At 52.3% G+C, this 27461-nt stretch overlaps 1 protein-coding gene across 4 annotated transcripts; it reads left to right on the top strand.

The window, feature by feature from the left end:
- The first annotated feature begins 7783 nt into the window (after nucleotides 1-7783).
- Nucleotides 7784-23779, top strand: ABCB9 (ATP binding cassette subfamily B member 9). 4 transcript variants are annotated; one of them, XM_069794784.1, is made up of 12 exons: nucleotides 7784-7970; nucleotides 9634-10335; nucleotides 10706-10820; nucleotides 11338-11468; nucleotides 12825-13030; nucleotides 13980-14177; nucleotides 15811-15939; nucleotides 17303-17491; nucleotides 18065-18238; nucleotides 19642-19801; nucleotides 20674-20810; nucleotides 21994-23779. In XM_069794784.1, the coding sequence occupies exons 2-12, from the start codon at nucleotides 9723-9725 to the stop codon at nucleotides 22330-22332; spliced, it is 2391 nt and encodes a 796-aa protein (XP_069650885.1). In that variant the 5' UTR covers nucleotides 7784-7970; nucleotides 9634-9722; the 3' UTR covers nucleotides 22333-23779. The 4 variants fall into 4 exon arrangements, with proteins under 4 accessions (XP_069650885.1, XP_069650883.1, XP_069650886.1 ...); XM_069794782.1 differs by having other exon boundaries at nucleotides 8518-10335; XM_069794785.1 differs by having other exon boundaries at nucleotides 7784-8793.
- Nucleotides 23780-27461: the final 3682 nt, after the last annotated feature.

Below are 27461 nucleotides of genomic sequence, written 5' to 3'. Positions count from 1 at the left end.
CAGCGATGCCGCTGCCCCACAGCCCCCACCGCCCCAATCCTTGGTGGAACTGCCTGTCGGCTCCGCGGCTGACTCCGTGGTGACGCGGGCAAGGAACGCCCGGAGCCCGCGCTGACAACACAGGGGACGGGCGGCGCCGCGGGCGGGACGGCCACTCCATTGGCACGGCGGGGCGGGGATGGCGGGGGGGGAGGGATGCTGAGGAGCGGGACCGAGGGGCCTGCTCCTGGGGACGGCAACGGTCGCCGAAGGTTATTTGCAGACGTTCCCTAAGAGCCACCGCCACGCCCCTCCTTCTCCTCCTCCTCGGGCCGCGCCCGCGCTTGGGCGCGCGGGCAGGGGACGCGCCCGGCGGGGACAACCCGGAACCGGGGTCACCCGGCCCGGCCCGGCCTGGCCTGGCCTGGCCTGGCCTGTCTCGTCTTGGCCCGGCCCGGCTCGGCTCGGCTCGTCTTGTCTTGTCTTGGCTCGGCTCGTCTTGTCTTGTCTTGGCCCGGCCTGGCCTGTCCTGTCCTGTCTCGTCTTGTCCCGTCCCGTCCCATGCTGGCCATGGACTCGGCGCTGCAGGTGGCCGAGGAGGAGGTGGTGGCGGCCGAGTCCTGCGGCCCCAGCAGCAAGTTCGAGGACATCTACCGGCTGCTGGCCGAGGGCTGCTTCCCACCCAGCTTCTGCTCCATCAAGAGGAAGAACCTCAAGCGTTACGCCCAGAAATTCGTCGTCGACGGTGAGGGGCCCCGGTGGTACGGCGGGACAGCCCGGACGGGGCCTGCCAAGGCGGGGAGAGGGGTGGAAGCACAGCGGCCGCGCCTGCCTCACCCTGAGGAGAGCGAGGCCGAGGGGATGAAGGGCCCGAGCGGGCGAGGAGGGCCCAGGGACGCTGCAGAGGTGTGTGGGGACAGCCACCCGCCGGCAGGAAGGCAAAGGCTCGCCTGTCCCCACGCACCTGAGGACAGACGGACTTGCCCCCACGGCGTGGCGAGGGTGTGTGGCTTCTTGGCCCTCGGCAGAGAGGGAGCCGTGGGATGCACCATTGCTGGTACCTGCTGCCTCTCTCACGCCGTCTCTCTGCCTTGGCATCACTTTTGGGGAGCAGAGGGGGGATTGCGGGATCCTGGGGTAGCACCGGTGCACCACAGGGTAGGCCATAGCTGGCCTGTGGAGACCAGGGCAGCTTTATCGTAGAAGAGGATTTTGCTCAGTCTTGAGTGCAGAAAAGAGGTTCCTAGGCTTATTTGGGAGTGATTCCAGTTTGGCAGCTTCTCCAGAGGCTTTACAGAAGCTCCCAAGGCAACAGTCCCAGTTTGTTGTGTCTCGCCTGTTTTTTCCGCTGTAGAAAATTACCCTTTCACTGGGACTGAGAAGCTGAAATGGCTGTGAGAGCGTGTTGTTTTAGATAAACCTCTCGCATCTGCAGGTGGCTGTCTCTACTATGTGGGACCCAAGAAGGAGGAAAAGCGTGAGGTGATTGTGGATCCTGAAAGGAGGCGGCAAGTCTTTCTGGAAAGCCATTTCACTGAAATCGGGAACCATCTGGGCCAGAAAAAGACCGTGCACCGGATTCAAAGCCGGTACTACTGGCTGGGGATTGTGAAGGATGTTGTGGACTGGGTAAGTTGAGAGCATTGACCATGTCAATGACACTGGTATTTCCCAGGACGTTCAGGCAGCAGTCCCAAGTGAGCAGCTAGAAGAGCCCTGATGCAGGGATGATGTCGCTTCTAATGCCTGTTGCTTTGAAGCCACACACTAAGTAACTCTGCAGGTGAAACTGTTGGAACGTCCCGAGACAGCTGGATAGATTGGATGTCTTTTCCCCGAGCATCAGGAAACCTGCACAGGTAGGCCTCCTCGTGCAGGGTAGTTTTGGCCAGCGTGGGAATGTGGGATTGTTTCAGACGAGTGTTGCTGAGTCTAGCTTTGAGCAGTCTGGATTCCTGCCAGACCTGCCCAGTTCCCTGAACTATTGTAACAGGAGGAGCTCAGTGTTTCTGCCGGCTCTCCTCAGCTGCTTTGCCTCACCCATTTTATTGCTGAAAGTTCCCTGCAGCAGGACTCTGCAACAGTGTGGTTTGAAGAAGTATGGTTGCATTGCATGGTCCGAGCAGCCCGTGCTCCTCCAGCATCCCAGGGCTGATGATTTTTCTAGCTGACAGAAGTTTAAAATACAATAAATATTTGCCTAAAAACAGGGTGAGAAATGTCTTAGCTATAGGCCACATTGAGAAAATTGGTTATTCTGTGGGAGAAAGCTGTCAGGTAAGTTTTGTGAAAGGTGAGCTGTGTCAGCCTGTTGCGTTTTGTCCTCTTTTTTCTTGCACCTCACTATTTTTATTGGGTAGAAGGAAGCTGCTCAGACATGCTGTCTGTCTCATCCCTTCATAACCTGTCCAGTCTGAGTCTGACAGAATTTGTCATCAAGTTTTAAAGTCTGATGTGTCTTTTCCCTTTCCAGATCAAAATGTGTGAAACGTGCCAGAATGCAGAGCACAACAAGAATGTATCGCGGAAAGCAAGGCCTGTCAAAGTGGAATCACCCTGGGAAGTGCTGGGATTAGACATTCATGGTGAGTGTTTGCAGCTGACAGGCTTTTCAAGGCTTCCACGCCAGCCATCAGGAAGCATGGCAGACTTACTGCCGCTGCCTGCGTCTGTGTGAGGAGGTGCCAAGGAGGCCACAGCAGCCTACCAAGGTGCAACCTGATCCATGTGGCTGGTTCGGCTCCCTCTCCACACGCAGTGGGAGTTGTGGGTATGCGTTACTTCCCAGAATTGAGACTGTGATGGGTGTATTTTTGCTGACAAAGCTCACAGAAATATACTGGCCAAATGACATTGCAGGAGAGAGTCGTGGTTGTTTTCACAGTGATTGTTTTGTTGGGCTGTGTTTTTAACTTTCCTCATTTGGGTGATATTATGGCATCATATTGATTTTTCTTGATGCTTGTTTATGCAGGACCTTTTCCTGAGACGAGCCAGAGCAATACACATGTCCTCCTTGTGACCGACTACTTCACTAAGTGGGTTGAGGCTGCTTCTCTGCAGAAGAAAGATCCCTTATCAGTGGCTAAAGCCCTAGCTGTAATTTTTTACAGGTGGGCTTCTCTGTTGTTGGTTACATTACACCTCTGCAGTGAGATGGGGCGTGCTGGGATGTGTGTTGCAAAAATACTCAAAGTCCACAAGATGGTTCCGCACGAGAGCAGGAACTCTCCCTTCTACAGGAGAGACCATGCAGTGCCTCTCAGTTGCTCTTTACAAAGTATTTGGAAAGAGCCCGTTATCCTCTTGTTACTGGGGCAAGGGAGAAAGAGGCAGAAGTGGTTCTCTGAATAGCCGCAAGGCCAAGAGAGCTGGCACCCCACTTCTCTGCAGAAGTTTTAAAACCATTCCCTGATCCCTCCTAGAAAGTGTTTATTTTGCACTCATGGTACATGTCACCACGTGACACTGTCCTTGTGCAAAATGCATGTGGCCAGTAGAGATTTGCATTCAGAGCAAGAAACTGCTTGTTTCTGCTGCTACCTTATCATTCAAAAGCAAACAGACGTGGCTGTTTTGGAACAGATGGAGCCAGCAGACCTCTCTCTGCTCTTGAGGAGGTGAGGCCATGCCAGCCTCTTTAGCACCAGCTCCACTGGAGGGTTTCTGTCCCTTTTGTATCCTGTTATTGCTCATGAAGATTGAACTCCTCTGGCTCTGCCCTGCAGCTGATGGAGTAAAACCAGTTGTGTGTCCTCTTCTTGTTCAGGTTTGGAGCGTCCAAGAACATTTACGCCAGTCAGAGTTGGGACTTCTGTGAGGAGGTAGGTCAGGTGCTGGGTGGTTCAGGGAAGAGCAACATGCCCTTCAGCCATTTTTTTGGGCAGCAGGTCCCAAAGGCAGAGTTGCAGTGTGACATGTGGCGGGGGCAAGGAGCTGCCTACTCCCTGCCCCAGCCCCGTTGCAAGTGGTAAATGATTTGCCAGTGCTTTCACTCTGTCAGGGATTTAAGGTTGTTGTTCTGTGGTACAAGTCCTCCAGCCACGCTGCAGGCTCTCTCTCTGCTCAGAAGGAAAGGTCCTGTGTGATTATGTCCATGAGATTCCTGCCCTACCCTGGGATTAACCCAGCTTCCCAGTGCTGTGGAAAGCCTCAGGCACAGGAACAGTCATTGCAAAACATTTTCTTGGGCTCTAACTTTTCTGGGGAGCTTTTTCTGCTGAGCAGCATCTCCTAGCGTGGGGACAGTGCTGTCTCGTGCCATGGAGGCTGCTAGCTGCTGGGGTGCAAGCCTGCCTTGTTCTCCCGTGGGCATGACCCCCGCTTTTGCAGGTCAGCCGGCATTTATGTGAGCGCTGGAACATCTCACAGATCCTCACCCCTGCAGACCCCGCGGACTGCGCAGGCCTGGACGACCGCAGCACCGAGGTGCTCAAATCTTCCATCTGCAATGTGGTGAACGAGAAGCCCAGTGAATGGGATGCTCATCTCGACCCCGTGCTCTTCGATTTCCGCACCTCAGTCAACTCTGTCACAAAGTACACCCCCTTCTTCCTCATGTTCAACAGATACGTGTGCCTGTCGTCTGAGGTAACTTCTCGACAAAGGAGTGTCTTGTAGGAGGTTTGCCACTGGTGTGGTTACAGAGTAACACCCAAATATCTGTACCTTGCAGGTGGATTTTGTCAAGGACTCTAAAGAGCAGGGGGCTAGCTCTGGTAAGGCAGACAGCCTCCCGCCATTCACAGCCACAGTTCAGGAGCAGCAGAACGCGGTGAAAGAAATTGTAAGTCTTGCGGTGCCTTGAAACCATTTTGCAGCTAAACCCCCACAGGGTCCCTTGCACCAGGCTGTGTAAGAGCTGCACAGAAGGGATTTGCCCATACAAGGATTGTGCTACAGCACGTGCCTGCTTGGGTGCTCAGAGAGAGCCCCTGGCCCTGTCTGTCCAGAAAAGCCATCTCACAGGAGTCCTTTGCCTGCGGGCTCTCTCCTGTCACTGAGCATAGCAGGTAGCTGATGGGCTTAAGTGTGGCAGGGAGGCTATGCATCCAGCTGGAAAGGAGCGAGGCAGAAGCCACTTAAGCACTGCCTGAGACTCCACAGGCCTGGCCTGAGAGGAGAGGTGGCCAGTGACACCTTGATACATGCCAAGAGCAGCAGCAGGGTCTCCGAGCCGGCACCATTGGGTGCCACAGGGAAGCTGGTGGTGGTGCTGCTCAGAGCTGGGTGATGAAATACAAGGGACTGGCTTACCCCATCAAGGCTAATGAAAGCTGTGTCCCAGCCTGCCCAGCGCTCTGCCTTGTAATCTGCATCTCAAATCAGCCAAGGGAGTCTGTCCTTAGGCAGGGACAAAAAGCCTTTAGGGACATGCTGTGTAATTAAGAAGGTTAAAAGTAACCCTGCCCCAAAATGCGAGGAGAGAAACTGGGGAGGTTGGGGCTACCATGAAGACTAGCGGCCCAGTGGGCACAGAGCTGAGTTCGGGGAGCAAGGCCAGCATTCAGTTGCTGACTGTCTCGGACGTGCTGGGTGACCTTGGGTAACTCATTTTTTCTCTGTTTCTTGGTTTCCTGACTTGAAAAATTACCTCAGTGTCCCCTGTAAAGTGCTTGGCAATCTGTGTGCCAAAAAATAATAGATGAGGCTCGAGTGCTTTGTTTGCTCAGTCATTTCTTAGGCTTATTATGTGGACAGCGTTATGTGGTCCTCTCTGATCCCACCTGGACTGTGATTCTTCTTGCCAAGGACTAGCAGTAGTAAAACGGGACAGGAGGGAGGAGGCCTGGGAGCTGAACATGTGGGATCTATTCCCAGCTGATCCCTTTGGCAGCTCAGGCTCACTAGCTCGGCTCCCCTTTTGTGAAACAGAGATGCACACCGTGGCATGGGACAGCAAGAGCTCTGTCTGGGTAATGCCAAAGCATCCTGTCCTGTCCGTAAGGGCACTTCTGGTGTCTAGGTTGCTGACACTCACCCACAGACAGGCTGGGGTTGGGGCTGTAATTAACAGGAGATGAGAAAAGCTTCTCTTGGCTCTGTGTTACTGCAGCCTAGATCCCCTTCTGCCCTCTACTGATGGAGAACTAATGGCTCCTCTGAGCACGGCCATGAAAGCACAATTTCTTAATGTAAGGTCTCCTGCTAGTTTGGGGTTGGTGAGAATAAGGCTGGAAAGACCTTGCTTAGTCTTTCCCTTGCCTCTGGGGGCAACCAGCTGTGCTGGAGCTTGCCAGCACAGCCTCAGCTTGCCAAGCGGAGCTCTGCACGCTGCAGCGCCGACTCTTACTCACCAAGTTTGTGTGAGACAGAGTTGAGTTGATTTTTAAGAGGCATCTCAAGGCCCAACGCAAGCAATCTGCTTTACAGGTGATCGCCAACATGACCACAGCCTACAAGCGGGAGCGGAAGAGTGTTAAAAGGAAAAGTCGGGGCCTGCCCTCTCTTGCTTTCAAAGTGGAAGACAATGTGTTTGGGAGCAACGCTGCCAGCTCCCTGAAGAAGCTGAAGAAGGGCCAGTTTGTGTCGTTTCAGATCGAGACAGTCCTGCCGCCTGAGCAGAGTTTGTCTGGCGTGAAGAAAACCAGTTAGCCTCTGGGGCTTTTTTGGGGGTCCAGTAGCATGAACTGTCCTCGAGGTTTGTGGCCCAGCTGCGTGTGAGTCCAGGGTGCAGATGTGCCTGCTCTGTCCTGGGGAGAAAGGAAGGAGAAGGTTCAGACAAGGGTGTCTGTTCAGTCCCTTCCCGGTCCAGATTTGCCCTTGGACCATCCCTCCGACTGAGGGAAGTGGCACCATCCTCATTTACGCTTTGGCAGCGAGGGACTCGGTCTTGTCAAAAAGCTCCACCTTGACTATGGCTTGGAAATTGCCCCTTTGGGAGTAATTGCATCAAAGCCCGGGGAGTGATCTGGGTGCATGAGAAGAGAACCAGAAACTAGACCTGGCTTAGCCATGTTGCAGTATGTTTCCTACAGCTTAAAAACATCTTCCCCACTGTCAGCCTGAACTGGGAGGAGTCACACCAGGTCTGACTGCATTCCTGGTGGACGTGGGAATGGCTTGAAGTGAACTTTTTTTTTTTTTTAGTTTTAAGCACTAATTAGCAGAAATAAAATCTACAATAGAATGTGATATTTTTATTTTTGGTTATCCGAGCAGAGAAAAATGAATTTTTTCTTTGTAACGTCACCATTCTGTTCTCTCCAGAAATGAAGTGAACTACAGGAAGCCTGTAGTCTGTTCCTATGCTGGCGAGGCTTATAGAGGTGTTTTTAAGCCCAGTGCTCCAAAAATGCAGGGAAACTTTGGGATAATGATACCGACCAGCCCCTCTCTCACCTATATAGCCCAGCTGGATGCACAGATGCTGCCCAGGGAGGAGCCTGAGCACTAATATCTCTGCAGAGCTGGCGTGGGGACTTGAAGGGGAAAAATAATTTATAAGCTGGATTTCTTGAAACTGGATCCCTTTCTGTGTTAGGGGTTAATTTAAACCCCTGTTGAGACCCTGTTTAGGGGTTAATTTAAAAAAACGATGTTGAGCCCTTGTCCTGGTTGTTTTTAAAGCCAACTTGTGTGTTGTATTTTCCCCCTCTGCTGCAGAAATTAAATAAAACCAATAAAATAATATACAAATTAAAAATAAAAAAAAACCCAAACAATTTATTTTTGGGAAAAAAAAAAAAAAGCAACTTTCTAAGCTGGCGAGAACCCTGGGGCTGCCTTTGCTGGGTCGGGGCAGGGCGGGAGCGGGGGGCCGGGTACCCCCCGGCGGGCAGTGCACCCGCCGGGGGGGGGTGCCCGGTCCCGGTCCCCCGCTCCCGCCCTGCCCCGTTAAACCGCGGGCGGGGCCGGGACCGCGCCGCAGCGAGGGGGCGTGGCGGTGGTGGGGCGTGGTTAGCACGGAAGCCACGCCCCCTGCCGACCTTGTTCCCGGGACGCGCCGCCGGGCCGGGCCGGGCCGATCCCCGTTGCTGCTATCGCCGCCGGTAAGATGCCGTCCGGGCGGGTCGGGGCTGCGTTGTCATTGCGCTGCAAAGGGAGAAACCGTGTGTGTGTGTGTATGTCCGTCTGTCCGTCCGTCTGTCTGTGCCTTGCTATGGCGGGCACGGCCCTTCTCGGGTGTCTTCCCCGGGAGGAGCATCTCGTACGGGGGGGGAAGCAGGGGCGAGGCTGGGGACCTTCAGCTTTGTAGCTGGGGACACCTTTGCGGGTGGCAGGGAGCGGCGGTGGCGGCCTCCTCTCCCTCCTCCTCCTCCTTCTCTTCCTCCTCTCCCTCCTCCTCCTCCTTCTCTTCCTCCTCTCCCTCCTCCTCCTCCTTCTCTTCTTCCTCCTCTCCCTCCTCCTCCTTCTCCACCGGGCCGGATCCGCGCAGCTTTGCAGCGGATGGCAGCGGCGAGCACCCTGGGAAGCGTGTCCAGCTCCTCCCTGACACCGCTGCTCTGGTTCGCCTCCATCCCTCCTTCCCCACCCACCCCATAAACCCCTTTTCTTCTCCAGATTGCAGCCTCTGCCCCGTTTTCCTCCACTTTTTAGCTCTTTTTATCCCACCTGCCCAACCACCGAGCCTCTCGCGGCCAAGGATGCTGCTTGGCCAGTGCCGAGGACTGCCCTTTCCCCCGTGGTTTGCTTTCGGGCGGCTGCGGAGGCGGCTGCGGTCACGCAGGCCGGAGCGTGGCCAGCACACGGCATCCTTTGTGCCATGCCTTCCGCACCGTGCGCTGTCATGAGCTGCTTGGCCAGCATGAATCTGAGGATCGGGCACCTCCCTCGTGCCGACGCGTGGCACCTCTGGGCATGGCACAGGAGCAGGTGAGCAGCTCACTTGGCTTAAAAGAAGTCGAGATTTTTGCCCTTTTCTGTGTCAATTCAGATCCAGCTCCACCATCGCTGCTGCCAGTCAGACCCATGGGCAACAGTAAAGGTGGCATCCCATGCTGAAGCCTCCCTCTCCCACGGGACCCAGCTGTGGATTTCCAACCCCTTTTTAACTTCCTCTTGGGATTTTTTGTTGTGTCGCTGAATTGCACACTGACAGTGCAGTAGGTTTAGTAGGTTACCCCAAATTAATATTTAAGAGGGCTGGGGACAGCAAGGTGTGACAGGCTGCTGTACCTATGATTTACTCTTTTTTTGATGAGGGGGGTCTGTTACAAAGCTGAGCTGCTCTCCCTTCTGCTTCCATACGGTTTTGTTTGAGTGCTCGGTTTCAGTTTTGTGCTGGAAAGGTGGGGAGGGACTCTCAGATCCCGAATGTCCAATTTTAACACCAACACAGCCCTGTAGCGCAGGACACGCGAGCTGCACAGATGTCCCAGCATTACCCAGCTGCTGGGGACCTCCCAGCTGGCCTCGCAGCAGCCACAGCAAGTGGGGACAAAGATTCCCACCAAGATGTGCAGATTTCTGCTTTGGGATTCCGGATGGGTGGAGACTTCTGAGAGGAAAGCTTGTCTTCATTTGTGCTTCTCATTTTATGAAATATCTTGGAGCGTATGCAGCAGGGGAGGGGAGGAAGGAGTAGATAGTGGTGTCTGGGGTCAGGACGGGCTGGTGGGGAGCTGACACAGTTGGTCCCCGCATCCTGCTTCCCCTTCCCCGCCACCTCCCTAGGGTGCATAACAACCCCATCCCCCTCTTCTTGCCCTGCAGCAGAGGCCAACATGACCACGTCCTCCCCGTGCTAGGGCTGCCCACCACCACCTCGGTGACCCCCCCCCGGCCCCAGCCCAGCAGTGAGGATGCGTGCCTGGAAGGCGGTGGCCAGCACGCTGGCATTCAGCGGGGCCGATGTGGTGGTGACCACGCTGCTCTACGCCCACGGCCGGGGTGGCCGGGATGTCCTGCAGGACCTGAAGCACTTCAACATCTTCAACTCACTGCTGGACATCTGGGGGGGCTGCCTGTACCGCAGCTGTGTGCTGCTGGGGGCCGCCATCAGGGTGGCCACCAACACGGCCTATGGCCCCCGGCGCCTCAGGGCATCGCGGACCTTCATCGCCGTCGTCTGCCTCCTCATGGGCATCTACATGATGGTGAAGCTGCTGCTCTACTCGGAGGTGCGGAGGACCATCAGGGACCCCTGGTTCTGGGGGCTCTTTGCCTGGACCTACGTGGCACTGGTGGCCACCTTCGGGCTGTGGCAGCTGCTGGCCTGTGTCACCTCCTCCCGTGAGGCGCTGGGGCCCAGCTCTGAGTCCCGTGCCGAGGTGGAGGAGAGCTGCGACGGGGGCACCCCACGGGACAAGCGGGAGGAGGCAGCAGGTCCCACCATCCATAAACTGCTGTCCTACACCAAGCCGGATGCCTTCTTCCTGGGCATCGCCTCCTTCTTCCTCCTCGTGGCTGCGCTGGGTGAGCGAAGGGACCGGGGAGGGGGGGCTGCAATGTGCTCCCATCCTCACCGGGAGGGAAGGAGCCATGGGGGGGGCTTGGTAGCACCGCAGGGTTGCTGTTTTGGGGGTGCTGTGTGGCACGTCCTGCATGGGCTGGGTAAAAAATGCAATGGGGCAAAAAAATACACAATAGGGGATAAAATACACTGGGAAATGAAACATCTCTATGTGCCACTAGGGGCTGCACCTCCTGCGACATCTCGTACAATGGCCAAGCATCTCCGTAGTGGGGATGGGGTTGTCCATGGGCCATCGCAGTTGGAAATACAGGTCCTGTGCTGATCCTGCATGGTGGGGCTGAAACCCCATGTCCTGTGCTTGTCCGGCAGGAGAGACCTTCCTGCCCTACTACACGGGGCTGGCCATCGACGGCATCGTGGTACAGAAGAGCATGGACCGCTTCTCCACAGCAGTGCTGGTCATGTCACTGCTCGCCATAGGAAGGTAATCGCAGGGTCTGGTTTTGGCCCTGACAAGGAGTTTGGGGTTTTCCTGCAGGAACTCGTGGTAGCGGTGGGCATGGGCTGTCTCACCTGCAGCTGCTCCGCCAGGTCCCTGCCAGACCCCAGGAATGCACTTTGATTTCTCTGCGCCGTCACGGTGCAGAGAGGCCGTGGTGGCAGTCACAAGGCCGTTGCGTAGCACTCCAAGTCTGTCTGCTGGTGGAGGGGGAGCAGGAGCAGGAGCAGGAGCAGATACAGGGAACGGGGTCCCTGGGGAACACTGTCCCGGCAGCGCTGCATCTCCTCCCAAAGCTCGTCACTACTGGGGTTAGGACCAGCCATCCCTGTGCTGGTAGCATGCAGAAGAGGTGTGGGCTGGTTTAGCCATCACTTCCCGGGGTGGAAAGTGGTACCAGCGCAGCATTGCCCAAGCCCTTGGCCCTGGCGTCGGGGTGTTTGTGTTGCTGAGGAGCGGGTTTCATGTCCATTGGTCTATAACGTTTCTTATCTGCAATTAGCTCATTTGCCGCAGGTATCCGGGGCGGCGTTTTTACGCTCATATTTGCAAGACTGAACATTCGCCTTCGCAACTGCCTCTTCAGGTCGCTGGTGTCTCAGGAGATGAGTTTCTTTGATGAGAATCGCACAGGTTGGTTCCTCTTTCTCCCGGATTTGCTCTAACACCTCTATCCCATCCCGGTGTTTTTTTCCCCTTGCCTTGCCCTACCAGCACGCGGCAGACTGGGGGCAGCCAGAGACAGCACACAAGTGCTCATGTTTAGAAATAGTGGCAGAAAGCTCTTCCCTTTTGGTTACCTCCCACCATGGGGTTGGGACAGGATTGCCCACCACCCTGGGGATATCCCATTGCCACCGATCAGCCTGATACCCAGCAGTCCCAGTGCTGACGTGCTTATCACCAGTCATCCCCAAAACACCTACTTTCCTCCTCTGGTACCTCCCATCAGTGCCTGCTGGTCAGCCGCTCTCCAGCTCTGCTCCAGGCATGAGAAACCTCAGACGTGTGAAGCTTGCTGGGTGTGCTTGTTGCTTTCTCTGCTTGCAAATCAGTCCTGTCCCGGTCCATGCTGCTCTGGTGTGGTCCCAGCCCACTGTAACTTGTCGCACATTTAATTTCATCTCGGCAGTATTTTTAGTTTTGAGGCTGTTGCCATATTTAGCAATCACTGCACAGTGCCCTGGTAGCTGAGGACACCAGAGATGTTATTGTAAGTGGGATATGGGTAACCCTGGACTTACACAAAAGCATGAGAATTCAGCCGTATGCAAACACAGGACAAGTATTAGGAACCCAGGGTGATGTTTGCTGGCTGTAATGTTCAGCTCCACCAAAGGGCACAGCAGGAGCTTCACCCCTTAGTAGCTGGACCCATGTCCTCAAGGCCACTTGGGTTGTCTCCAGGCTGCAGGGCACGTGGCTAAACCCAAACAGCCCTCTCCAAAGCCACGTCATGCTCCTCCGCAGGGCATACTGTGCCTGGCCCTGGCTGGTCCTGCCAGGACAGCGAAGAAAGGTGCCAGCAGTCCCTGGTGAGCTCCTGGAGGGCTCCTGATGTCATTTAGAAATGAACTTGGGGTTGGGTTGACAGCTCTGGAGGTGCATTCAGCAGCCCAGCAAACACTCCACCCAAGCACCTGCTGCCCATTTGTGTGCCTATGGGGTGCCCTCCAGTGTAGGGTGCTGCTGCAGTCCCCTTTGCTGTCCTGCAGCCATCCTTGGTGACCCAGGGATGTAGCTCGTGCCTTCGGATGCATTTCATGTCCCTCGTGCATGCAGCCATTCAAGCTCCTCTGTTTTGCTTTGCATCCACAGTGGTGGAGAGTTGCTCCCCTTCCATGCCACCTTTCAGACCCCCAGTGAGGGGCTGGGTTGAATGGGGAGATCCATCTCGCCCCAGGCACGGGACATGGGATGCGGCTAGGCAGTGACCTGCTGTGGTGACATGTCCCCACTCTCCCCTTCCCCACTCCGTCGCTGCTGCAGGGGATGTCATCTCCCGCCTGACGTCGGACACAACCATCGTGAGCGACCTGGTCTCCCAGAACATCAATATCTTCCTGCGCAACGTGGTGAAGGCCACGGGGGTGATCTTCTTCATGTTCAGCCTCTCCTGGAAGCTCTCGCTCGTCACCTTCATGGGCTTCCCCATCATCATGCTGGTGTCTGATGTCTATGGGAAGTACTACAAGGTAGGCAGGAGCAGCTGGCATGGCCACGGTGTGCCACAGCACTGGGCTGTTCCCCTCGTGAAGCCATCATGGAGATTGTGGGTGGCCTTGGAGCTGGTGGGACTGATGCTCGAGTGCTTTGCCACTGGCAGCGGGGATGGGAAGGCAGCATTAAACCTGTATGGGCAGGCAAGCGTGGCCTCGGCTCTTACCTTGCTTCATGCTAAGGAGTGGAAGCATCTGGGGTCTGACCGAAGAGGTAGCTCGGATGTGGGATGTCCTGTATGCACCTACCTGTCCTCGTGCAATCTCTCCTCTCCCTTTGTCGTGACTCGGTGGGGGTTAAACCCAGTGCCGAGCTCCCTCCCTCTGCCCAGGGCTAATGTGGTTCAAGGGCTGTCCCTAATGCCGCATCACATGAACCACGTGAGTCCTGCAGTGGTGCTCCCTGCGTCAGTTATTGGTGCTTTTCCACTGCGCCAGGGACACAGCGTGCACAGGTCCTGCCAAAACAGGGTCCTCGGGTGCTGCCTTGCCTGGCCGCACCTCCTCCTGCAGGTCAGGCACTCGTGGGAGGAGTGGAGCTGCCCTTGGTCTCCAGACCTGTCCCTGACTTGGAAACTCCTGGAAGGGCTCCTTGGGCCAGGCTGACCCTGTCCCGTCAGGGCACTGGGAGCAGCAGCTCTGCCGCAGGCTTCCCAAGTGGCCCTGGACATGGCACTTCACCTCCTGCAGCCCAGGTCCCTCCTTGGGGACAGCACAATGAATCTGTTCTCCTCCTGGCACAGCGTCCCAGGCTGTCCTAAGGTGTGGGATATATCCCAGTGCTCAGCCTTGTTGCCCATGGCGTTGGAAAATGTCACCATGCCTTCTTTGCCCGAGCCCAGCAGAGCCCGGGGCGTGTGGGAAGATGTGCCACGGGCAGCCTGGTGCCTGCTGAGCCCCCTCTGCCTCCCCCTGCTCCCTGCAGAAGCTTTCCAAGGATGTGCAGAATGCCCTGGCCAAGGCCAACAACACTGCCGAGGAGACCATCTCCGCCATGAAGACTGTCCGCAGTTTTGCCAACGAGGAGGTAGAGGCAAACGTATACTGGCAGAAGCTGCAGCAGGTGTACAAACTCAACAAGCGGGAGGCCATGGCTTACACCTACTACATCTGGTCAAGCGGGGTAGGTGGCCGGCACCGGGGTTTCCCTACACAGGGCTAGGGACAGGCAGGGGACATTGCTTCAGATCCCAAAATGCTCATGGCACAATGCATGTGCTGCTTCTCCGCTTCCAGGGAGCTTTGCCGTGTGAGCCTAGCCTTGATGTCCGCTGCCAGTAATCCTCTGTCTCTTGATTATTACTTTTTTCCACTCATCAGAAAATATATTCCATTCCCCCTTAGGGCAGCGCTGCATCGTGCCACCGAACAGTCTGTTTTCTCTTGCAAATAAGAATATAATTGATAACCACTCAAGGTCGTGGAAAACCCCGTGCTTCTGTGTTGCTGCATTGCGTGCCTGTGCCAGCTCATCTCCGGGGCTCCGGCTGGGAAACAGCCGTGGCGTTGGTTGAGCTTCTGCTCAGAAATGGAGATTTTCTGCGTGTGGGTGGTGGCAGGGGGAGGATGCTGGGGTTTGGGGTATTTTGCAGGTTTTGTTGTTTGGTTTTTTTTACAAAATCCTATTTCATAATTTAAGACTAGATGGTTTGGGACTTCTCCTGCATCGGCTGATAACTAAGGCTGTGCAAAACCCTCACGTGAGGCTGCCCTTATCTCTACACATTCAAGGATCTACATAGCCTCTGGTGAAGGGTTTGTGAGTTATGGTGCCCTCATGCAGCCATGGGAGACTTTATGGCTTCCCAAGTCTGAAAGCAAAATCAGAACATTTTTAGCATTGTTCCTGGGCTCCCAGGTGAAGCCAGAGCGTGAACTGGGTCAGCACAGATCCCGCCGAGCCAAAGAAGGCAAAAACCCTCAAAAAGTGCTCCTGCAGGGCTCATGTAGAAAGAAGCCGATGGATTTAGCACAGCCCTGGTAGAGTCTTTCTCAGAGGGAACACAGGATCTTAAGGTCAGATCACAGCAGAGCAATAGAGGAGGATTTTTTTTCCCCCAGTATTTTTGTCTGTGTGAATTTACAGCCTGTTCCACAAACATCGCACAGAGCACCAGGGCATTGCTGCTTTTCTGAGCACCTGGGCAGCATGGAACAAAACTAGCTGAATAAAGGCAGGGGCTGGTATTTGTCATACCAGAGCTGATCTGTCTCCTTTCTGGAGTAGGTGGTACCCCCCACACTGATTTCAGGCAAGAGTTGAGGTTATGCTTCAGGGACTTGTACAGGCAAGGAGGATTTTTTGCATTAACTCTTGGCTTGATTTTGTGTTCTAAATTAAACTGTGTCACACTCACATAACAGAAAGTTTATTTTAGTGGTGAGGTGACTGCATGTGTTGGATAATTTGAGCATAGATTATTACGCTTGAGGACATTAGTCCAAGACAGAAGTTCATGAGATGCTCTGTAATTTCAGTTGAATTCTCCCTCCTCGGCTGTTGTGCCTCTGGACTTCTGTTTTGTTGAAAGATGCCAGCCCAGCTCCTTAAATCAGCCCATGTACTTGAGTTTCTTTTCCCTTCTTATATACATGCTTACTGCCAGGGCTGTCAGCTGTGCGCTGTCAGGGATGCTCAGTTCGGAGCTCAAAGAATAAATGTCAGCACATGAATTGTGGGCTGTTGTGTGAGTAATTACAAATGCACCAAAATACCAGTTGTCCTTGCTGATTTTAGGGTGTTTTCTTGCTTTCAGCTGACCCTCCTGGTGGTCCAGGTCAGCATCCTTTACTATGGTGGGCACCTTGTGATCTCAGGGCAAATGACAAGTGGAAACCTGATATCCTTCATCATTTACGAGTTCGTCTTAGGAGACTGCATGGAGGTGAGTCTGTTTTATCATTCTGGGCTACCCCATATCAAGATGATGTTTATCTTCCAGAAGGTCCCAGGGCAGTCACAGGGCTAGATCCAGTGTTGACCTTCCTGTGATGCACTTCCTTGGCACTGTGGCTTTGCCCACCGGTGGGCTGATTTTCCCCTCTGATCACCACTCCCCTCCTGCTGTGGCCTCGCAACCTGAACGTGCCCAGAGCAGCTCATCCCCCAAAAAGGCAATCGGGACCAAAAGGTTCAGGCTAGCCCCACTGAAGGGCAAAGTCCTGGCTGCCTCCCAAGCATGTTTCCTGGCGTGAAGGATGCAGGGATTATGAAGCTGCCTGTTAAATTTCAGGTTTCATTAAAAACTTAATTATATTACTTTTTTTTTCCTGGAATAGGCTGCAAGCTGCTGCGTTGGCAGTGTGTTAGCAAGATGGGATTGTGGGTGGGATGGTAGAGCCCACCAAGGGCTGCCTTTCCCTTGCAAAGGCGTAAGCTTGGCTAATCGAGGCAGAAATGATCAAGTCGAGGTTTCCTCGCAGCCAAGCATGGTTTCGGCGGTGCTTCAGCCGTTGTGCAGCGGCAGAGCAAAGCTGGAGGCAGCTTGCCTGGCTCTCACCATCTGTTCAGATGACTGCAGGCTCTGGTGGTGTTTCCAGGCTGTGGTTTTGGTGTGGGTTTGGTTTGGTTTGGTGGGTTTTTTTCTCTCCTGATGGGAGGGGCAGTTGCAGTACAAGCTGTTCTGCAGCTCTGGGCTTAATATTGAAAAGAGCTGACGTGATGGGGCTTTATTCCAGGGAAGCTGGTGTCAGCTTGCAGCGGTTGTAGTTGGGAAAGTGCAATGGTAAATCCACTAGGACCATATCCCAGAAGGGAACAGCCTTATCAGCTGCCAGATGGTTGTCTAGAAGGGTCCAGCCTGGAGCTGCTCTGCGTTTGAGACATGTGTGCTAGGGAGTGAACCAGCCACCCTTGGGGGCTGGTGCAGTGTGCTGCTGTACGTGGACTCTGTTGGGTTGGGGAGCTGCTGGTCCTGAGCAAAGAGAGACAAATAGAGGATTTTGCTGGAAGTTTGGAAGTATCTCCTGGCACATGTCTTCTATTCCAATCCATGTGTTTACCTCTTCTGTTCCCCTCTGAGTCTACCCATGCACAAAACCCCCTTAGATTCCCTTTCCCTGGATACATCCATATATCCCCTCCATACCCTGCAGAGGGGGAAGAGCTTTCTTTTCCTGTGTGTGATGACTGTAGTTAATGTCAGATGATAGAAGACTTGGGAATGCTTCAACCATTCTCCTTAGGAGTGGCACTGATTGACTTTTCCATTGCATGGGAAGGTCTCACCATTGCCTCTTCCCTTCCAGTCCATCGGCTCTGTCTACAGCGGCCTGATGCAGGGAGTGGGAGCTGCCGAGAAGGTGTTTGAGTTCATCGACCGCAAGCCAACGATGGTGAATGATGGGTCCCTGGCCCCAGACCATGTGGATGGGAAGGTGGAGTTCAGAAATGTGACGTTTTCCTACCGCACTCGCTCTGCAACACAGGTCCTCCAGGTGAGCCTCACGGGTGCAGAGCCCTCCCCGCCACAAGGCATCACGCTCTGCTTCTCCATTGCAGCAATAACTGATCCCTGGCCTGCAGGAAATGTCAGCTGCCCTTTTGGAGATGCGTGAAGGCAGGCTCAATGGCATGCTGGAAAACAGATTAAAAGGAACAGCGGGTGTTTAGGGCTGGCCTTCCTTACAAGGAATGAGATTTATTAATAAAACCCTTGTTTTCCACTCAGGCATTAAACACATCAGCATGGTACAGGGCTGTGTGCCAAGCTGCCTCGGACTGTTTCCATGGGAGAGGGGCTGGGGTCATGAGGCAGGGGGAGGCAGCAAAGAAGTTAGTTTGCTTTGCAGTTTTTAGAGGTCCTGCTACATCAGTGGGCAAATTTGAAGCCATTTTGGAGGCTTCTTGTTCCCTCAGAGCCAGGAGAGATGGCTGATGTGGCACATCACCAAGGTGGAGGGTCACTGTGGCTGGATTTTTGGCTACCTTTCTTGAGTAGTGCCAAAGCTGCTGCCCCAGGACACTGGGAAGAGCCAGGACCTGAGCATGCTCTACCATCCATGTTGCAGAATGTGTCCTTCACCCTGCACCCCGGCAAAGTGACGGCGCTGGTGGGTCCTTCGGGGAGCGGGAAGAGCTCCTGTGTCAACATCCTGGAGAATTTCTACCCTCTGGAAGACGGGCAGGTGCTGCTGGACGGGCGTCCCATTAATATGTACGATCACAAGTACCTGCACTCAGTGGTACGAGCGACTGATAACGTGTATTCTAGCTATTGCCTGCTGTGATCAGAGGGGATGGATGGTAGTGTTGCATGTTGCTTTGGATTTGCTCTGGCAACTTCTGCAATGTCCAGAAAACTGAAGGCTGGAGGTGGTCCAGGAAATGAATTCAGATAATTCGTGGGGGCGGAAGGGAAAGGGATGGAGAGTGGTTTCATGCAGAGGGGGAAGCCTTCCAAAAACAGAACAAAAACCATGTTTTGTTTTGTATTTTTTGGCCAACGCAGTAGAAATGTGGTTTTGGTTATTGGATTAATTACCATCTAAATTGGGTTTAGAAAAAGAGTTTTGCATTCCTCCAGCACTTTCTACCTTAAGATCTTAAATTAATTCTCAGGTAATGGGGAGTTAAACCTCTCTGGATCCTGGCAGCAGCTGGAGCACAAAAGGGGCTGGGTGGTTTGCCTAGGAGAGGGGTTTGGGCCCCTCAGCTCTCGTCTGTGTGTCAGCACAGATCACCCTTCATCTCCTCTGCAAGTAACTGCCTTCTTTGTTTGCCCCCAGAGCGAATGGCCTCACCAATCAGCAGGAAAACGTGAAAACAATTGATCAGAGACGGGCTGGAAAGCCAAAGTCAGTGTGACTAATTCACATTCCCTGCCCGTACAGAGCGAAAATTAAAAGACAAGCTAGTCTTTCAGTTTAGAAAGCCTGGTGTGGTGTTAGGAGCATGGGGAGAAGTCAATTAAAATATGATTGTGTCCTGATGGCTGTCTTCATGCCCAGTTCTGAGCAATAATTTGGAGGGTTCAATTTATGTCAATATTGAGGGTTTGACAAAGCAGGCTGAATGCGAGAGTGAGCAGCAACGGCTCTAAGGTAGGACAGGGAGGCTGTTGCTAAGCAATTAAGGAATTGCAGCAGCTATGTCCCTAACTTGCTAATTTTGGATTAAAAGATTCAGGAGGGCTCATTCGCGTGGCCGAAGCATGATTACTGGCCTTGAATGGAAAATCAGCAAGAGCCTGGGAGAGGGTCTCTCCAGCCTGCCTTGTCCCAGCAACTGGTTTGCCATTCTGGGAAGAGCAAACAGTGACAGGGATGACAGGTCTGGAGCAAAGACACAGCAGGGTCTTCAGGGAGGAAGCCCGTCCCAGATGCCAAAGTACCAGCACTGCATCAGGTTTCTTTTCTGCAAAATGGCTTCCCAGCAGATGATGCAAACTGGGCTGGGGCTGCCCCTGGGCACCCCATCATTAGCATCCTCACTGGAAGCTCACATTGAGGCACTTCTGTATTGTGATTTAATGGTGGGGCTCTGCCCATTTGAGTCCTTACCCAGCAGCAACAAATGCCGATGATCCGAGATACTGGCCGGCGCGTCTTCTGCTTCCAACCCCCTGCTCTTCCCTTCCTTTCTGCAGATCTCCCTGGTGAGCCAAGAGCCGGTGCTGTTCGCCCGCTCTATTGCAGATAATATTTCTTACGGCTTACCCTCAGCCTCCTTTGAGTCGGTTGTTCAGGCTGCCCAGAAGGCCAACGCGCACGCCTTTATCACGGAGTTACAAGATGGCTACCACACAGGTACCAAAATCCCTCCTTCAATGCACTTGGAAAGCATCACCTAGGGAAGGCAGAGACTCTCCACTTGGGTGGAAAGTCAGGCAGATAGTGACGGACACGAGTTCGTGGCAGCTTGGTGATGGCGTAGAGCAGCTACATGGAGAGGTGCAGCACCCTGGCGGCCTTTTGGGGCATCCCAGGAGACTGTTTCTGCTGCTGCTCTGTGGCAGCGGGGTGAGTGTCCCCCATCCCATCCAGACTGGTCCAGCTCCTGGTGCCTGGCAGTGTTATGGAGATGTGGCACTGGCAGTCTCACCATTTTTCAGGGCAGCAATCAGGAGAAAAGGCCAGAACCCAAGCGGTTAGCTGTGTACCACCCCACCTGCAGAGGAAGAAAATAAACCTGTGATAAATCCATAGTAATAAAAGCTGATGTGTTAGTGACAGTGGGATTTTGTGAGGTCAGACTGATGATGGTTCGTGCTTATGGGAGCCAGCAGAGAAGTCCCGTTTTCCCCTCACTGCTGCCTCGGTTGCACGCCCTCCAGAGCCTGACTTGCAGGGAGAGATGGCAGAGATGCAGCTGCATGGGCAGAGCCAGGGGGGGCTCGGGGTTTGGATGATCTCCCAGGCTCAGGGACTTCTCTGTGTTGTTTCTTCGAGCATCAGTCACTCAAACCCTGGAACAACAGTGGAGAACTTGCTGCTGTGGGGAAGGACTGCAGCCTTGGGGATGTTTTACTCATTTAAGTCGCTCTGCCAAGTGAGCAGAAGTGTTTACCTGCTCTTTGCTTCAAAGCATGACACCATCCTGATGCTGTGGCTGGGAGCTGAACTTGATGGCAGCTCTTGATTTTTATTTTGACCCCTGCCTCTCTCCCTTGACCCAACAGAGGCAGGTGAAAAAGGAGCCCAGCTGTCAGGTGGCCAGAAGCAGAGAGTGGCAATTGCCAGGGCCTTGATCCGAACCCCTCCCATCCTAATCCTGGATGAAGCCACGAGCGCGCTGGATGCAGAGAGCGAACATGCGGTGAGTGGGTGACTCGGGTGTTTGGGCCAAATAGGCAATCTGGGTTTGGAGGAAAGACTGTAGCTTCAGTTTCCAGCCTGTGGACAAGCTTAGTCTTGACGTGGTGCAATCAGAGGTTTGGGTAAGACGCTAATTCCTGAGCAGGAATTTGCTTCCAACACTGCTGTAGCTACCAAGAAGGGAATAATCCTGTACTCACAGCAGCCAGCACCTGACAAACCTGATGAGATAGGGATCTCTGCCGATTTTTTTTATATATGGAAAGTGTTAATTGGCATACAGCAACTCTGCAGCCTTTTAGGACAGAATAAGGAGGAAGACCCTAAAAAATGGTACTGCAGCAGGGGGAGAGTAGGACTGCCTGAGATAAAATCCCAGCTGAGGCACCAAAGAAGCCACGTTTGCAAGAAAGGCACTGAGCTTTCTGTGAACTAAGCTGGTTTATCTGGCTGGGACATGACAACCAAACAGCTCTACCAGTAGCAGTTTGGCCTCACTGGTTTAATGACATGAGGGAAAGCTAGTTCAAAGTTGAGACGTGAGGATGTGTCTCCCGGTCCCAGAGGATGAGTGCTGCTGGTCCACAGTGTGGGCCAGTGCAAGCATCTGACCTTGGAACAGCTCGCTGACTCACAGGTCCTCAGCCACGTATGTGGTATCTCATGCCAGCCAGGGGCTGGTTTTGGCTAGCCAGGGTTGCCAACGTGAAATGTGTCTGGTGGCCATCTGCCTGCCTTTAGACCTTAGTGCTATTGTCTGTCTCTTGGCTGGAAAACAACTCTCTCTTGCTCTGCCTTGATACACCCAGGAAATAGCCCCACTTTTCTGAGCAGATGCGTTTACCAGGTATTGGCTTCCTGCAGTCCATGCCAACACCATGTGGCTTCCAAATTTGGGGCCCAGCTCTAACAAGACCCAGCTTGCAGGATCAGACCTGTGTGCATACCGCACCTGCAGGCTGGCTGGACTGAGACAGTCTTTTGGGCTGCACGGCGAAAGCCGGGAGCTGGGATGGACGTGCTGGTGCTGGTAGTGCTGCAGGGAGTCTCGTGGCCGCTGCGTAGCCAGAGGAGAGCAAACCTCCTGTCCAGAGGTTTCTTAACACAGACCACAACGCTGCTGTTCTCCCTTCCGAAGTGGAGCCAGGGACACTCGGACACTAACGTCTTTTCCTTCCACGCAGATTCAGCAGGCGATTTATGGCGACTTGCGGAACCACACGGTGCTTGTCATAGCTCACAGGCTGAGCACTGTCGAGAAGGCACACAACATCATTGTGCTGGACAAGGGCCGCGTGGTGCAGCAGGGCTCGCACAAGGAGCTGATGGAAGAAGGAGGCCTTTATTCCAAGCTGGTGCAGAGACAGATCCTGGGGCCGGAGGGGAGCGGCGCGGACAGTCACCAACCTGCAGCCCGAGGGGATGCAGTGAAGGCGCCTGGCGGGTTGGAGGAAGAGTTCAGGATAGACCATTCCCTGCCGGCCGTGGCACAGGACGATTACAACAACACGGCTCACAAGTGAGAGCGGCGATGGCCGGCGCTCGAGACGCTTGCTGGGACGCCGCGACAGGAGGCAGCTTGGCGACGGGCTCGCGCGCTGCAGAACGCCGCCCGTTTGCTCACCCCGCGCGCGTCACACACCCGTGCACACACAAACACACACTATAGAGCTTCCTGCATTACAGTCCAGCGGGCAGATGCCAGCTGGTTAAACAGGGAAATGGATTTATTCGAGGGAGTTGGGTCTTCAGCAATTCCCAGGGTTTCTACTGGGTTTCTTTTCGTACTACCAGTAATTCCTCTCAACTGGGACTTTTCTCCCATTGATATGCATGTGTAACTGCTATTAACTGTAATGGATGTTAAATGCATGCATGGAGGGGAAGATTGAAAACCCCTTCAGGAATTTCAGGGGGTGGCTTTTATGGCTGGATAGAAAAACAGTGACTGTAAAACAAGGTCCTGCTCCCACTATCAATCTATGGGGCCAATCCAAAGTCTGCTGAAGTCTGTAGGGAGCTCCCTTTGGCTTCAGTGAAAACTGGATCACTCCCGTGGGGCTGAACGCCGGGAGAGTTTTGCACTGAGTGCCTGCAGGCTCAGGCTCACAACCATTGCTGCTGAGCTTGTATCATGTAGTAACCATCCTTGCTGGAACGAGCCAGGGAACCGGGAGGCAGATGTTGCTTTCAGATTTGCTCTTGGTGCTTGGTGGGTGTTTGTTTTTAAGGATGAAAAGTTTTACCATAATTGGGTTAGGTTTTGGGGTTTGGGGTTTTTCGTTTCTTTTCTTTTTTTTTTTTTTTTTTAATACGTTTGTGTGCACTGTGCAATGTCTGTCTGGCTCCAGCATCCACTGAAAATTGGTCTGTTATTTTGGAATTTTTTTAACTCACAACCCCGGTGCTGGTTTGAAAAAAACACTACTAAAGACAGGCATAAAATACTAAAAGACAGCACTTTATAAATCCCACCAAAGCTTTGTTCAGCTTCAGGCCATGCTAGCGACTTCACTGCATGGGTAACCCGTACAGTCACTTTCCTTGAAGTCCGACTTTAGCTGCCTGAACTTTAAAATGTGTTTCTTTGAATATTATTTATTAACTTACTTTTCGTATGAGGGATAGAAAGAAATAAGTTGCTCCTAGCCCTTTTGGGTAATGGCTTAATAGTGTTATCCTGCCATAGATTGGTGAAGAAACCTATGCAGCCAGGCAGGTGCTGTTGAAAAACAGCATTTATACAGGGAAGACTGACTTCAGACTGTGCACAGTTAAGAAATTATCTCAAGCACTTTAGCTCTCATGTTTTCTGATATTTGAATGCTGCTGTGTTTTACTTTTTGGCAGGTTTGCATTTTTGTTGTTGGCGATGTTTTGTTTTTGTTTAGTGATGTTTTACAAACTCTTTAGTGTCCTTGAGGAGGGGTGCTCAAAAAATAAAATACTACCTCTGCCACTCAACATCGAGCCAATCTAGTGGGACTGGTTTTTGCATTCAGGGTTTTCAAGGTCATGTTCATCTGAGATGATGGCTGAATACAGCTGCACACTGCACATGTTCTGGCTCCCTTGCAGGGAATGACAAGAAGAACCTACAGAGAATTAGGTTTGTAAAAGGCTTCAGCATCTGATAATGGCCGTGAGCCATAGCAGTATGTATAACCTGTTTAAGAACTTGTTTTCATTCCGGATCCCATCCGGTAGTCAGTAGTCAGTCTCGCATGAAAGGGCAGGTAATCTAACCCATTCTCAAAGCACGGTGCTTTGTGACTGGAATCTTTTCAGCTGCTTGCTTTTGTGATATGATAAAAATCTGTGCCTTGGAAGAACAAGAAGAACGAGAGCTCTTTTTGTCTTGTCTCCCTCGACTTAGGAAACCTCTGTTGCTCTGAACTCCTCAGTTCACCCCTTCAGTAAATGGCCATGCATTCCTGCTTGATCAATATCTGCACTGTGGGTATGAAGAGGTTGGGAGTTCCACCCAGTGCTGGCAGGCAAGGGATTAATTCTGCATTTTTATCAGTACCTGGGAGCAGAATGTGGCCAGCGGTTCACAGAAGTGGAATTAATTTCTGCTTAATTAAAAAACTGGGGGGGGGGCGGGGGGCGGAATGGGTTACCTAGGAACTAGGGAAGCCGACTCACCCTGGGAAGTGCTGGTAGGACAATGCTTGTTAGCACACGAGATGCCAGAAAAGAGAATTTGATCGTATCATGTGTGTCCCTCCCAGGCAGTGCTGCAAAAAGGGGAATTGGAGGATACAATCAGATTAGTTTTATTGCAAAGACAACAGTGAATGTCAGGAAGGGAGCCCTGCTTCCCAAGCCTGTTGTGATGATAATCCCATCATTGCACTCCCAGGTCAGGCCCAAACAGCTTCAATTGAAATGGCACATTGGAAACGGCAGATTGTCTCTGCTGGTGGCACCAGTCCAAGCTGATAACAGGGCCCGACTTTGTTCATTGCCACAGGTGCTGAATTCTCTCTTTCGCATCCAGATAACTCAAGGCTACTTTTCCACTGAGCCTTACATCTTGTGGCTTGAACAAGTCCCTTTACTGTGCTGTTGGCATGTGGCAAGTGGATGCACCTGTATGCTAAAGCCATGAGGGCTTTCTTGTGGCCTGGAAGCCTGGTGGGAGCTCCACGTGCCACCGGGGATCCAGCAGTACTAACCTAATGCAGACATTTCTGCTGGCTCAGCACAAACCCTATGACTGTACAGAAAATCCTGCTTTTCAAAATCATTCCAACTATGACTTCTTTTCGAAGTGAAAATCAGGGTCAGAGATGCCTGTTAGCCAACCTAATCCCAGCAGTGATGATGAGCTTAATTTGGTGCAGCAGTGGGAATTGCTCCAGTGCTGGAACACGGGCTGCTTCCTGGAGCTGCCCCGTCCCTTGGGCCTTGCTGCCTGTGGGCAGTCTCTGTGTTTCAGGCTATTCTTCTGGAAACAAGGCCACTGGTCCCTCTGAAACCCTGAAGTGTAAAATTTTGTGGCTGCGGGTTTGCCCAGAGTTGACGTTTACATGGGAACGCGAACAAAATCTGTTCAGGAGCTTCTCAGTTACAACCATGCAGATAAAAAGTTTCTTGTCCTCAAAGGGAACAGTCGTCTTCACAGGGAACTCAGAGGGGTTTATCTGAAACCTTGACTTGGTAAGCACAGCTTGAAGACTGTCATGGCAGAATTGGAAGCAATTAGGCGTTTGAAAGCACGATTGATTACAAAGTTTGACTGTATAGTCCATGGCAGGTTGTTTTCTGCACTATTAATAAGCTCTCAGCATTCCCTGCAATAAGTATAACCACAGCTTTACTTGATTTAAACATTGGAGAACCTTATCCAAGCTGAAGTTCCTACATCTAGATCCTACAGTCCTACTGATTCCCCAAGGACATGCAATTACCCTGTACCTTTGCACAGACAAGGTATGTGGCTGACTGACCCAGTAAATGAGAACACTGTCATGGAAAAAACCACAGCTGTGATTATTCCAACAACTTGTCTCCCAGTGCACCAACCTCTGCCTCAATAAGGAACTGTGTTTGTTTTAGTGGCTGCACTTTCTAGGCCTTCAGCAGGTCTGGAAATGCCACAAGCAAATAGACATAGTGCTTCTAGCTCAGGTTCAGAGATGTGTCTTAGTCTGGGGAGGAAAAATAGTATCTGCCTTTTCTACTCTAGTTTCACTGTGAGCTTAAGGCAAAGAAAATATTTGCAGGTATATAAACCTGCTCCTCTTGTCATGCCTGTGGCTCCCTGAAAGGAAGGAGTATAGTACTAACAATTAATTCTTGCTCTCTCTCAGACAGCAGGACCACTGTTTCTCTCCCAGGATGCTGAATACGCAGATCATTTTCATGTATGAAGGAATCCGGATTATGAAATCTAAACAGAAGTATGGACTATGATTAATATATAGAAGGAAATTAAATTGCAAATAAGCCTTAAAACTTATCTGTCCATTGAGCAACCAGACTAATAAGGGTTAATAAACGCCAAAGATTAGACTTGCAAATTCAGTCTCTACATAACCAACCAGTTTTTCCAGGAAAAGAAAAGAAGTTGTTGTGAAGGTGACTTGCAAAATATGTCTAAAGCTAATAAATATGCATGGGTACAGTGCTACTGACCGTAAAAGGATATGAGGTGACAGAAGGAAATCCAAGATCAAGTTTAAAAAGAAATAAAACCTAACATCTAATTTAAACTAGGCTGGATGCCAGTTCTCCCCAAGACTGAAGCCTCACTCGTTTTTCACCATGACATGGTTTCCACTGTAATCTTCCCAATTTTTTTGTTCCATTTCTCCTGTAATAAGAAATCCTGACTCTGTACTTTGCCTGCTTAACAGTTTTAGTGTTCATGAATGCTGTCACCCTTCAAAAGGATTTCAGCAAAGGCAAATAGGCAGCGGGGCTAGGTAGCTGATAAATCTCAGCTTGCAGCACTGCAATATTTGATAATCCCTGTAGTCGAAAATCCTAGTTTATCTGCAATGCTTCATATTCTGTCCAAGTGATGTGCTGTCACAAAACCTTTATCTTTCATGAAGGCTGCTGAATGGAAAGGCACTTTCCTACTTGTCCAAATAGAATATATAATTATACAAAAGCAGCTGACCCCTCTCTTGTCTCTCAACCTCAGCTGCTTTTCTGGCCAACCTGATAACTCAATCACATCCAGATGCTGATCAAAGTACTCAAAAGCAGACCAGATGTTTAACACAGACACTTCTCTAACATCGCCAGAACCCAAACATATCTACATAGGAAGAAGTGGTATTTTCAATATATGTTGTACTTGAGCACAAATGAGTTATGTTCTCCCTGTGCATTTTGTGAGGATGTCATTGTTCTGCATTATGCAGCTCCTAACTTTAATACAGATTACTGTTGACTAATTCAAATAATCCATTCCTTGATGTCTAGAGCAGTGAACTTCCATCAACCCCATGCAACATAAACAAAAATTAGGTAGTTACAGAAAAACTCCTTAGGTCACTGTAAACCATCTTTCCCGACAGCATATTGACAATACAGTTATTATCCTACTGTAGTGCCCTTCACCAGAGATACTCAGCCAGAGCACCTCTACAAGCATTATTCAGTGTGAATCTTTCCTCTCCACCCTCACCTGGGA

Source organism: Haliaeetus albicilla, chromosome 10 (genome assembly GCF_947461875.1).
Source record: "Haliaeetus albicilla chromosome 10, bHalAlb1.1, whole genome shotgun sequence".
NCBI classification, from domain to species: Eukaryota; Metazoa; Chordata; class Aves; order Accipitriformes; family Accipitridae; genus Haliaeetus; species Haliaeetus albicilla.
Note: the sequence above shows the minus strand (reverse complement) of the source record. Positions and strands in the feature narration are given on the sequence as shown.